The 13,410-nt window shown below is 40.8% G+C and overlaps 1 protein-coding gene across 1 annotated transcript in view; it reads left to right on the top strand.

The window, feature by feature from the left end:
• The window catches only part of FBN1 (fibrillin 1), a 258,732-nt gene that overhangs the window by 159,983 nt on the left and 85,339 nt on the right, over positions 1-13,410 (top strand). The window contains exons 20-30 of the mRNA XM_065941593.1: positions 732-857; positions 1,423-1,542; positions 1,768-1,905; positions 2,756-2,806; positions 4,689-4,814; positions 6,558-6,785; positions 8,527-8,652; positions 8,771-8,899; positions 9,685-9,810; positions 9,914-10,039; positions 12,362-12,484. Coding sequence (XP_065797665.1) covers positions 732-857; positions 1,423-1,542; positions 1,768-1,905; positions 2,756-2,806; positions 4,689-4,814; positions 6,558-6,785; positions 8,527-8,652; positions 8,771-8,899; positions 9,685-9,810; positions 9,914-10,039; positions 12,362-12,484 — 1,419 coding nt within the window. The remainder of the gene's footprint in view (positions 1-731; positions 858-1,422; positions 1,543-1,767; positions 1,906-2,755; positions 2,807-4,688; positions 4,815-6,557; positions 6,786-8,526; positions 8,653-8,770; positions 8,900-9,684; positions 9,811-9,913; positions 10,040-12,361; positions 12,485-13,410) is intronic.

The raw sequence follows: 13,410 nt of genomic DNA on the forward strand, positions 1-13,410 counted from the left end.
GCCTGCTTTGTGGGCCGTATGATGTAGTTTATCTCAGTGTGGTATAGCAGACTGTTTAAGTTCCACACTTCCTCAATTATCTAAGTAATACATATGAAAAGTTTGATTTTGTATCAGACAGGCCTATTACTCAGCTCTCTGAATCCCTAGTCTGCATTCTTCTTGGCAATTATAAACTCTACAGCTTGCTTCATACTTTATAAACATAACTGGAGACCACTTAAATTATTCTGAAGAAGAAACACCCATCCTGGAACTAGTACTTATTAAAGATGGACCATACTTTCTAAATATTTAGTCAGTTCCTTAAAACACTGGGATTAATCCTTTTAACTTTGGCACAATGAAACAATTATATATTGGGTTGGCCAAAAAGTTCATTCGGGTTTTCCTGTACCTTCTTATGGCAAAGAAATAGAAAAAAAACAAACATTTTGGCCAACCCAGTAAATAATAATTTTCAGCAAATCTAAGTTTTTTTTTTCCTGCCAAAGAAGCGAATTAAATGGTCTGGTGATTTTAGACTTTGTAGATACCTAGTAAAAATAATCAGATCAGTCACCTATTTTCTAAAACTAGGTAATTTTGGCAAAAACCAATGGTATAGGAGTTTTGCTCCTTCCTTGAATTAATCATATCATTATGACCTTAAAAACGTAACAAAAAAAAGCAAAGAAATTGCATGCGAAGGACAGGATCTTTTAAAAGTTTATGTTTTCTTTATTTTCCAGATATTAATGAATGTGTATTGAATAGTCTGCTTTGTGACAATGGACAATGTAGAAATACTCCTGGAAGTTTTGTCTGTACCTGCCCCAAGGGATTTATATACAAACCTGAGCTGAAAACCTGTGAAGGTAAGGAATAGTTTTTGTTCTTATACCATGTATTTTGTTGCCTTTTGGAGATCCACTGGAAAAGCACAAAGATAAATTAAAGCCACTTCTTGTTTTAGACAGTTGTGTCATGTAGTTGAGATTCTGCGATCCTGAATGACACTTGTATATGCTTTATAAGCTGCTGATAGTACTTATCCACAATGGGTCTTTTAGTCACCATTAGTTCACATTCAAATGCTATTTAAGAATATCCATTTTATATTTTCCTGCATTTGGTATTTTATTTGCCAACATTTAATAGATTAAGAAAATATTAGATATATGCTATTTGAGTTAATAATTCAGAAATCACGCTTACATTTGCTCCAGATTTTCTGAATTAAAAAGATTCAGCCGTGTGCTGAGCATAGAGATGTGCTCAGTTATTATTTTTGGCATTCCATCTAGTCTAGGAAAAAAATCTATCTAGGCCAGCTTTATTATCTAATGAAGAATATGTAGTAGCAGTTGAGACCAAAGCTTAAAGATTCATTTGTGCCCAAGATTAGTTTTTAGCAGTAATGTAGACCTATTTTTGTTTCAGACATCGATGAATGTGAATCAAGTCCTTGCATTAATGGAGTCTGCAAGAACAGCCCGGGCTCTTTCATTTGTGAATGTTCTTCTGAAAGTACTTTGGATCCAACAAAAACCATCTGCATAGGTATTTATCTTTCCAAGAATGATTTTCCTGTTTTATCAATGCTGCTGTATTTAATGTCCACTTTTATTGCAGAAGGGTTTCAGTATGGAAAAACAAAATTTTAAACTATCATTATTCCTTGTTTCATGATGCTATTCTTGCTATAATCCCAGTGCACATGTTTGAATTTTTGAGATAGATTCTGTTAATTGCCTATTAAATATCATCACTCCCCTGCCCCTACAGAAACCATCAAGGGCACTTGTTGGCAGACTGTCATCGATGGGCGGTGTGAGATCAACATCAATGGAGCCACATTAAAGTCCCAGTGCTGTTCATCCCTCGGTGCTGCCTGGGGGAGCCCATGCACCCCATGCCAAGTCGGTAAGAAGCGGGTGCCGTGGCTCCTCTGCTCACTGGGCATTTTACTTGGGACAGGGAAGCCCGGAACTTTGTTCATTTAAGTTCACGTGGGAATTGTAGAAGATTTCGTTCTGATGACTTCAATGAAACATGTTGCTATGTAGGAAATTAAGAGAAGTGTCAAGGGCAATAATTGTATGTGATTTGGTTAATTTATTCTTTTCTGTCACCACACTGTAATGTAGTTATCTGGTGTGGCTTTCCCAGATCAGCAATTCTTATTGACTCTCTTAGAAGCTTCATAATTAAGGGTCCTAAGCTTTTTACAGGCATGGATTTTCTTCCCCAAAAAAATATTGATGTAAAGGAACCAGAGTTTGTGACTAAAGTTATTGCAAAACTGAGGTTTGAGAGCCTTTCTAATGATTCTGTTGATTCACTGTTTGGATATACAAATGTGTGAACTGATAATAGTGTGACTGCTGTAGGGCGTGAGACCTGCCAGTTCTAGACTTTGTTTTCCACATTTATGTTACAGTAATCCTATAGTATGATTCATGTTTTAGGGGTCACAGCAAGAGGGAAATCGAGTCAGTTTCCTTCTTAGTCATCACCATAATGTGCTCTTTAGATTATCTTTGAGTCTTTCAGAATCTCACAGATGGACTGAGCTTTATTCAAGGAGACATTTCATCCTTCTCCCTCATCTATACAATCTCAGTGACACTTTGTTGCCTCAGAATTATTCATAACAAAAAAAATCAATTCCATGTTAAAGGGTCTGTCATGTTGCTAATATTGTGTCATAGAGTCTGGATATTGTTATCTCAGATTTGTTTTTTTGCTTTTTGTTTGTTTTTTTTTGATACAGATCCCATATGTGGGAAAGGTTATTCAAGAATTAAAGGAACACAGTGTGAAGGTATTTATGATTATTTATAAATCATAAATTTCTGCTTGCATGAAGAATGCTTGTATTAACTTGGACTGCATAAAGCTGTCATGTAACTTCCCAGTGAGAAATATGTAGCAGGGGAAAAAAATAATGAGAATTGCCGAACCTGTAACAGACATGAATTTCACAAGCATGTGTGCTCTTTCCAGTGTCAGAGCTCTATGGCCAAAGGGCAGAGTGTCTTGAAAATGATTTAGGCTGACCATAGTTTTGAGTGACTACAATTTCAAAATGTTATCTGTGGAGAAGAGAAAAAAGGAAGTTTGTGATGAGGCTATAAAACTTACATTTCTCTTGATTTTGTCCAGGATTCTTTTGTTGTTATTGTTGTTTGTTTCATGGTTGTGTATGATGAGAAAGACACACCTCTATTGCCTCGTTTTTGAGAGTCTACGTGGATTCTTTCTACTTTCCTGTGATTTTTCTTTTCTCATGGAGTCCCGGATAGACAGACATAGGTCAGGGTGACTAACACAACCTGACATGACACAGCAGCTGAAAAATTTTAAAAACAGCAATTAGTCCCATATGTGGAATGAAATGAACTTTTTTTCCCTGCTAAAATAAAGAGGAACACTACAACCCCCACCCAAGAGCTTGCTTTCCAAATGATGACTGAATCCTTTGGCCTCTCTCTGGTCCAGACCCACTGTTAATAACTTATCTGACCTCAGCAGCATATTTTGGTATACAAGTGGCCCCAGAGCAAAACAGCCCCCAAAAGGTGAATTTCCCCCTCTGCATTTATTTCTCTTATAAGGAAAGATTTAGAATTTTTTTTTTTCAATATCCCTGACTTGGAAAGTTGTTTCTTCTAAATAGAGACACAGTGTGTGTGAGTTTCTTGACTAATGCTCCCCCTTTTTGGCATTAGCAAGTAAGTGCCTTTCTTTGGGTTAACTTGATGGTGAGTATTTTTCCAAAAACAGTGCAGAGAACGCAATGCTCTCCCTTAAGCAAACTGGGAAGGGCTAGTATGTTTGAGACAGATGCAGCGAATGATGAACGAATGAATATGAGCATCTTCCAGCTCTCTCCAACCCAAGCTGGAACCACCAAGGCTTTGACAGGATAGCTCGAGACCATTGCTGAGTTAGAACTAGATACACACTTTCTTGGGGCATCTCAGCACCTCTCAAAGGAGACCCTTTTGACTGGCCCCGCATATTCCCCAGTGGTGGATTTTTTTCTGTGCTTGTCTTCAAGCTATTTCTTCTTTGCTAATTTGAAAGATCAGATTTCTGTTTCTTTTCTTAATTCCAGCCATCTGGTCTAGTAAAGCTAATTAAATGGCTCCTGGGAGCCTTAGCACTTCCCTGGTAGCTCAGATGGTAAAGAATCTGCCTGCAATGCAGGAGACCTGGGTTCAGTGCCGGGGCTGGGAAGATCCCCTGGAGAAGGGAATGGCTACCCACTTCAGTATTCTTTCCTGGGAAATCCCATGGACAAGGGAACCCGGCAGGCTGTAGTCCACAGGATCACAAAGAATCAGACATGACTGGGTGACTAACACTTTGACTTTCTTTCACTTGGGAGCCTTACCTGAGATGTCTGTAGTACCCAAACTTGTCTCTAAGAACTCCCACAAACTCCCTGTTTTTATAACTCAAAAATTACTCCCTGGGACTGATAGAGAAACAATAATATCTTTGTTAATGGATGAGCTCTGCCTGGTTGCTTTTTAAATATCCTAAAAATTCTATATGAATTATTTAGAATCAAACTAGTTTTCTACTTACTAAGTTCAAAATGGCCTTTTTGGTTGTGGGAATATGACTCCCTGAATGGAATAAAGTAGAATTGTGCTATGCAAATGTATTAACTTCATGCTTTCTTTTTTTCTTCATAGATATAGATGAATGTGAAGTGTTCCCAGGAGTCTGCAAGAATGGCTTGTGTGTTAACTCCAAGGGATCATTTAAGTGTCAGTGTCCCAGTGGGATGACTTTGGATGCCACCGGCAGGATTTGCCTAGGTAAATACTGAGCTCATTACTTTTCTAATGAACATTTCTTAACAATTATTCAGAACTCAGAAGATAGAGCTGAATATTCAGTTCCAACTGCAGACACACACACATCTCAAATTCAGCATTTCTATTAATATTCATAGTGATTTCCTTGAAAAATAGCCTTCCTGACTCAGCTGTTTATTCCTTATAAAGACTAGGGAACCTGACAGTTCCTTATTGATATGTAATTAAACTGCTACCATCACAGTTATTATTCTAGAGCTCTTAAATCTATCCTCCATATGCCATGGATATAGAATTCTAGGTGATCAGTAAGGAGAACATTTTTGCTTAATTGGAAACTGTAGCCTTAGCCTGCTAGGCAGGCCTGCCATTAGCCAGAAAGACAGGTCTTTTCAGGAAACTCCTGAGGGATCAGCAGTAAAAACTGTAACAGCCTGAGTAGTGAACCTGAGGGAACGAGGGCTGTTGTCACCATCAGCCATGGTGCAACTCTCCATGACAACTGCTAGAACCCAAGTGACAATGATGTGGAAGAGAAGAGACTGGACACAAAACTCTGATTTTTAGAAACCTGCCCTGTGGACTCATTGGCGGCAGATTTGAGATCCCACAGTCATGCGTGTGGAGTCTTGGGCTTTTTCTGGTGTTAACTGTTATGGTTTCTGACTCCCAGGAATAACATCCTTTGGATCACTGGTTTTGGAATGCATGACTCTGAAAATGATGCTCAGCCACATTGTGTATCTGAAACCGTGTGACCCTGAAGAGCATTTTTAGTGAAAGGCCACTGTAGGTGGTTGAGAGAGTGGCATGCATTTAAGAGATACAGCGCCTTTATGAATTAGGATTAATCACCCTTTAAATGTGAAACTTTATGGTTTATAATGTAAGCAATGCAGAATATAAAAGCTGGAATTTATAACTATGGATGTCAGTTAATCCCATTTTGAGCCTTTGCTTCTTTGTTTAGGAGGATTCGGCATTTAATGAGAACCTTTTTCCAGGTTCTTAAGTTGAAAGATGCTTCAGTGTTTAGTCTAGGATTCATTTTGAAATTAACCATCTTAATAGAGGCAACCCAAATGTGGAATTTCACAGAAGGCTTCCATAGCTTTCTAACATGAAAGGAAGCCCACATTCCCACATATATGCAGAAGAATATGCACATAAGCACATGTTGAGGTGAAGGAAATACGTGAGAAGAGGAATCAATGGCTCTTCTTTACTGCTTTCCCTCTCTCATCACAAGGAGGGCAGTCCTCATTTCAGAGTTCACCATTGTACCTCTCCAAAAATGAAGTGGATCTGAGGAAAGGGTGCTGGAGCCAGCTGAGATGTTTTCCATTGGTAAAGACTGCAGTTGGCTTTCAGCTAGAGCGATGTCAAGACATCATAGAGTACATGCATTGGTAATTAGCCTGCTTGGATAATGAGGAATACATTTCCCAAAAGAGCATGGCAGGATTTCTCCGAATACTGCTGCTTCTGGGGAATTATCAGAACATGCCTAGCGTTGAAAGGGTTCTTACCACAGGAGGAGATGCAAAGACATATGAGCTGCCAGCAACCTTTATGAAGCAGGAAAACCCACCACAAAGCCTTTGAGGACAAAAAAATGAGTTTCAGTCAATAAGTTTATAGTAAATGACTATGTGTATTCCACTTGGCCTCACACAACGCTGGCAGTTTGAGGCAGTGAAAACAGAGTAGCTCTCCTCAGCCTGCCTCTGCTCCCTCCGGCAGATATCCGCCTGGAAACCTGCTTCCTGAGGTACGAGGACGAGGAGTGCACCCTGCCCGTGGTCGGGCGCCACCGCATGGACGCCTGCTGCTGCTCGGTCGGGGCAGCCTGGGGTACCGAGGAGTGCGAGGAGTGTCCCATGAGAAGCACGCCTGAGTACGAGGAGCTCTGTCCCAGAGGACCCGGGTTCGCCACAAAAGAAATTACAAATGGCAAACGTTTTTTCAAAGGTACAACGGTTTCAGTGGTTGACTGATCTACTTTTAGGTCAATAGGATGCCTTTTCAGGAGTGCAGAGTTCTGCTAACAGAATTACAGTAAATGTCATCAACGTGGTCATCCCTGGATCATCATCTCAGGATGCCTTCTTTGCTTTCTGAATTTTATATGGCAAAATATTCACTCCATTACGAAATTTCTTTTTCTACATCTCGGGGCTTCCTGTGGTCACTTTTCTCTCCCGTCTAGTCACTATTAAGTATTATAGTAGATTTTGATACTATCCTAAAGCTAAGTATAAATGAAAGAAAAATCTTGGGAAATGTTTATGCCATCTGCTGAGGCCCTAGAGATGACCTTTATCTTGTCATCTGTGGTTCATGTATTTGCAGTTTTCATTTGAGGTATTCATGTCACTGTGGTCCACCTGAGTATAGATAATGGTGTGGGAAACCCAGTGGCAGGTCCTCCTTGTCCAAATGCGCTGAAATTCATTCCTGTAGCAAACACACTCCAGTGACTTAATATAGTTCAAATTTTATCTTCTTTTGCTAAACATAAAACCCATGTTAAGAAAAAAGAAGTCACAGATTTAATCTAATTCCAAAATTGAGTTACCCTTTTATGCACCATGATACAAGAACGTGTTTACTTCAGCATGTGGAAAAAATCATAATTGGTTACTCAAAATTCCAGTTATTCAGGGATGCCCAACTTTAGCTCCCACTGTAGAATTTTATGTCACTTTCCCATTGTGTCTGAGCCTACTTGTTATACTTCACAATTAAATGAACTTATAAAAATGGGAAGTGAGTATATAAATATTACCATCCTTAATTAAAAAGTATAGACTTTTTTCCTACTGAGCATTTGGTTCAAGAAGTCCTAGAGATAAAGTTGCACTGTCTAGAGAGACAGTTTCTAGGTGGCCTTCTTACATGTCTCTCAAGTAAATTCAGAGAAACTTAGATGATTTGAATTCAAAGGTTGTGGTGGTCCATTGCCAGAGAAGGACTAGATGTTCCTGAGATTTAATCTGCCAGTTCTGTCTCTCATAACATTTGGTAGAAATGAACTTGATTTCTTAAGCTCTAGGTCTTGCTTTAGAAAGGCCCCTATAAAGGGAAACTCAAATCACATGTTACAAGTGCAGTCCCCACATACGTAAGAAATACTTGTACACTTTAATTGTATTAATGAAACCTTTATGTTAATTGAGAAAATATTTAAAATTAGTACTCCTTATTTAGAATGTGTTTTAAATAGTATACACCATCTATAAATAATTTAAATTATAAATGACATCTCTTTTGAAATTATTTTTAGGTATTAAAAAAGTGTCAGGAAGCATAAATGAATATCTCATTCTGCTACATACTCAATTTGCTTGCTATAGGACAGTCTATTTGAAAACCTTTTATATGCTTTACATGTAGACACTAGTGACTTTAGAATTTTTATTCATCCATTCAGCAAATAGTTCAGTGTTTGGTATGTATCAGATAGTGTTCTGGGCTTTAGAAGGCCAAATAAACCCATTCTTTACTTCTTTAATAAAACTTTCTAAAATGGAGATGTTTAGAAGTCTAAAACTGTTTACAAAGTCCTATTTCTGGTTGTCATCACATTTTTTAAAAGTGTCTGACCAAGACCTTAAATCAAGCCCTTCTGTCTCCCTGGGTTTCACATGGGGTGTGGATTCCTCCTAATGGATCACTTACGGATTTGTCCCACACTTAATTTTTCTTGAAGACATCAACGAGTGTAAGATGATTCCCAACCTGTGCACCCACGGCAAGTGCAGGAACACCATTGGCAGCTTCAAGTGCAGGTGTGACAGCGGCTTTGCTCTGGATTCTGAAGAAAGGAACTGCACAGGTCAGTGGAGGGCTCACGCTCGAGGGACACCCTTGGCACGCGTGGTCCTTACCGTGTGGCCACAAGACGTAAAGCTGTTCCGATGCTCACCTGCTGCCTGCTTACCGCTCTCGTGCAGATATCGATGAATGCCGCATATCCCCTGACCTCTGTGGCCGAGGCCAGTGTGTGAACACCCCCGGGGACTTTGAGTGCAAGTGCGATGAAGGCTATGAAAGCGGATTCATGATGATGAAGAACTGCATGGGTGAGCGCGTGACCATTGGCTCAGCCCAGGGAAGAAACGAGCTAAGACGCCCGGGTGACTCATCGCCTGTGAGGGTTCTCCCTGCTCCCCCAGTGCGCTGGTCTTCTGACCAGTGAGTCAGGCACTGGTCTGTGGCAAAGGGAGACTGACGTATGGAAGGAATGAGGGAATTTGTGCTGTGGGGTGGCGGGTGGTCTGTAGGTCCCTGAGAAGTGACCTGGAATAGACACCCTGGGGAAGAAAGAACAATTCAAATACAAGCTGTGTTTTAGGAGTCACATTCTAGAGTTTCTATTCATCATTTCTCTAAAAGGAGATTAATTAAGATAGTTGCATTAGATCAGGTTCCTTAGCAACAGGCCTGAGATGGGGATATTTTTTGAGTGCTCTTAGGAGAAACCTGAAAGAATGGGAGGGAAGCAGCTTAGGGCAGGGGAGGAATAGAAGCAAAGTATTAGGCTGGATTTTAGCTTTAACCTGATCCCACAAGGGCCTTGGAGTGTGAACGGTGCCCAAGAGTTGTCCCAACTCAAGGCCAGGGAGCTGAGATTTTATACTCCCGGGTCAGTTCGGCTATGAGCCGCCCCCAGCATGGGAGGGGGTATAATTTCTCACCTCCCAGCCATTTCTGAGTGAGGTGGGTAGCAGTTCTCCAGGAAGGGAGCCTGTGAGCCACTAGCAGCCAGGACTCGCAGCAACTGGGTGCTGAATGTACTGACCAGGTCATGGGGGCCTGGGGCAGTACACCTCCCACATCTCCAACAGGGGTCATTTCCGTGTTGCAGATATCGACGAGTGTCAGAGAGATCCGCTGCTGTGCCGAGGAGGCGTGTGCCTGAACACTGAGGGAAGTTACCGCTGTGAGTGTCCTGCTGGCCATCAGCTGGCCCCCAACATCTCGGCGTGTATAGGTAAGGAGGAAGACCACTGACCTGTGGCCAGTCATTCGGCCCACATCTTAGTCAGAGTCAGAGGCTGATGGTTGCCTCTTTGCTATTCTTATTTTCTAAACAGACATTAACGAGTGTGAACTGAGTGCACACCTCTGCCCCCATGGCCGCTGCGTGAACCTCATAGGAAAGTACCAGTGTGCCTGCAACCCTGGCTACCACTCAACCCCTGACAGGCTGTTTTGTGTTGGTAAGTTCTGTAGCTTATGCTATTTCTTATTTTCTTTAGTCTCTTTCTGAAGCACTCAAGCCATGTCCTCTGAGTTCCATCTCCATCACTAGTTGCTTTTACTTAATGTTTCCAGTTTTCCTGGAAGTAAAAGTCTTCTCATGGTAGCTCATGATCTTTGGATCTGGCCTCCCTCATCTGTTTAAAGAACCAGTTCAGTGAAGACTGTAGAATGTTTTAGCTCCAGCAAGTACCGTTTGACCCACGATGCTCTAACTAGTGAACGGAAGCATATGATTTGTTTCTGCATGTGCACACTCAGGCACATCAGCAAGTGATTACTGACTGCCTGAAATAAGTGTAGTCTGGTGAGTGCTGGGAGAAAGACAAAAGGCACAGGGTGTGATCTCCACCCTTAGGTGGTTTGGAGCAGCTCAGATTCCAAAGAATAATTATTGGGAAGAAGACCATAGTATGTTTATAGCTCACAGAGCAGTAGAGGCCAAGTCTGGCACTCCTTAAAAATGGAGTTTTGTGGGACAGGCATTTTGCTTTGTGGCTAGCCCTGGGGAGGTTTAGTTGTACTGGGAAGAGTAGCGCAGAAAGCCCTGTGGCTTTATTGTGCTCAGAGTCAAAGTGAAACCTTGTAGAAGACGGCCAGTTTTTGCCTGCGTTGGGGTATACCCCATGTGAGACTGCCAAGTCTCACATGGTTTCCACCCAAAATCATAAATCAGCCCAGATTCTTCTGACGCATGGCCCCAAGCAACTCAGAACTCCAACTTAGGCCCCTGAAGGGGATTGAAACTTCAGCCAAACTGAGTGTCAAGTTTGTAAGGGAATCCATGACCCAGAGAATTTTACCACATGACCATTGTTGTCAGTGAGGTGTGTTCTAGCACCCAGTACTTCTCCTGCATTGCATGTGGCACACCATATATTGTATCATTAATCATTCATCTAACTCCCCAACTACAGTGTAAGTGTTATAAAGGCAGTAAGTATGTCCATCTCATTCATGTTAGGGTCTCATCTCTAGCACACAGTTCAGTTCATTTTAGTTCAGTCGCTCAGTCATGTCTGACTCTTTGCAACTGTAGCACAGTTGCATAGACTGTACACACCAGGCTTCCCCGTCCATCACCAACTCCTGGAGCTTGCTCAAACTCATGTCCATCGAGTCGGTGATGCCATCCAACCATCTCATCCTCTATCATCCCCTTCTCCTCCCACCTTCAATCTTTGCCAGCATCAGGGTCTTTTCCAATGATTCAGTTCTCCAAATCTGGCGGCTAAAATATTGGAGTTTCAGCTTCAGTATCAGTCTTTCCAGTGAATATTCAGGATTGATTTCCTTTAGGATGGACTGGTTTGACCTCCTTGCAGTCCAAGGGACTCTCAAGAGTCCTCCAACACCACAGTTCAAAAGCATCAATTCTTCAGCACTCAGCTTTCTTTATAGTTCAACTCTCACATCCATACATGACTACTGGAAAAGTCATAGCTTTGATTAGATGGACCATTGTTGGCAGAGTAATGTCTCTGCTTTTTAATAGGCTGTCTAGGTTGGTCATAGCTTTTCTTCCAAGGAGCAAGCATCTTTTAATTTCATGGTTGCAGTCACCAACTGCAGTGATTTTGGAGCCCAAGAAAATAAAGTCTGTCACTGTTTTCATTGTTTCCCCATCTATTTGCCCTGAAGTGATGGGACTGGATGCCATGATCTTAGTTTTCTGAATGTTGAATTTTAAGCCAACTTTTTCACTTTCCTTTTTCACTTTCATCAAGAGTAGTTCTTCACTTTCTGCCATAAGGATGGTGTCATCTGCATATCTGAGGTTATTGATATTTCTCCCAGCAATCTTGATTCCACCTTATGCTTCATCCAGCCTGGCATTTCGCATTATGCATATAAGTTAAATAAGCATGGTGACAGTATACAGCCTTGACGTACTCCTTTCCCAATTTGGAACCAGTCTGTTGTTCCATGTCCAGTTCTAACTGTTGGTTCTTCACCTGCATCTAGATTTCTCAGGAGGCAGGTCAGGTGGTCTGGTATTCCCATCTCTTTCAGAATTTTCCACAGTTTGTTGTGATCCACACAGTCAAAGGCTTTGGCATAGTCAGTAAAGCAGAAGTAGATGTTTTTTTGGGATCCTTTAGCACACAGTAATTGTGCAGTTAGTATTTGTTGAAGGAACCAAATGATACAGTGACTTGCAGTTGCCCTGGAATGCTCTTATAATTTTGTATTTTGTTTTACTTGACCCATACATACCTGAGATATTCAAACATGGGCCATCATCACATAGAGGAAGGTAATATTATTTTCCTTTTTCTTAGACATTGATGAATGCAGCATAATGAACGGTGGCTGTGAGACCTTCTGCACAAACTCTGAAGGTAGCTACGAATGTAGTTGTCAGCCAGGATTTGCACTGATGCCTGACCAGAGGTCCTGCACAGGTAAGTAGGTTTTAGCTTCCTGGAAACTCTAATAACAGGTCCCTACGTGGAGTGGTTCAGGGCCTGGGCTTTGGAGTCAGACAGTCCTGACTTCTAGTCTTTGTTTTGTCACATGGTTTAGCTGTATTTCCTTGATGAAGATCCTTGACATCTGATCCCTCATCTACAAAATGGGGTTCAGATTGCCTGTATGGAAGAATATGTACAGCATTTAGCATAGTACCTGGCACATGCTCAGTAAGTGCAATGTAAAATATAGTACCTGGCACATGCTCAGTAAGTGAAATATAAAATAGATTTTCTTCATTGATTAGAATTTTGAAGAATCTGATCTTATGGCCTATTTCAGTGCTACTCAGGGTATGTTCTTTGGACCAACATCAGCATCACTGAGAATGTGTTAGAAATGCAAAATCTCAGCCCTCCCTCTCACCCACACCTACTGAATCAGAAGCCCCTGCGGGTGGATCTCAGTAATCTGTTCTCTCAAGCCTTCCAAGTGATTTTGGATGCATGATAAAATTTGAGAACTGCTGATTTAATTTATACTTCCCTCTGCATCACCTGGGCTAGAAGAGCCATGTAGTCAGAGATGGGAAATAAAGTGGGTAATATAAGTTTTAATTTTGGCTCAGATTAAGAAGAAAACTTAGGTTTAGGAACCAAAATTATGGTACTGGACCTAGTAAAATCTCCCTTAAAATCACTAGGTATAAATTTGGCTATAAAATTAAAATTTGAAAATAGGTATTTATGCTAAAAATACATCTAAGTAGATAGGCTTATTTTCAGCATTTTTTTTTAATCTTAAAATATCTATAAAACAGCAAATAAGAGACTTAGGCATTTAAATTTGAAAGTTACAAAAATAAGATTCATGATCTTTTGAATGATAAATTTATCTCAGAGATAAAAGTACAAATTAA

The sequence above is a fragment of the Muntiacus reevesi genome, chromosome 7 (assembly GCF_963930625.1).
Source record: "Muntiacus reevesi chromosome 7, mMunRee1.1, whole genome shotgun sequence".
Classification (NCBI taxonomy): Eukaryota; Metazoa; Chordata; class Mammalia; order Artiodactyla; family Cervidae; genus Muntiacus; species Muntiacus reevesi.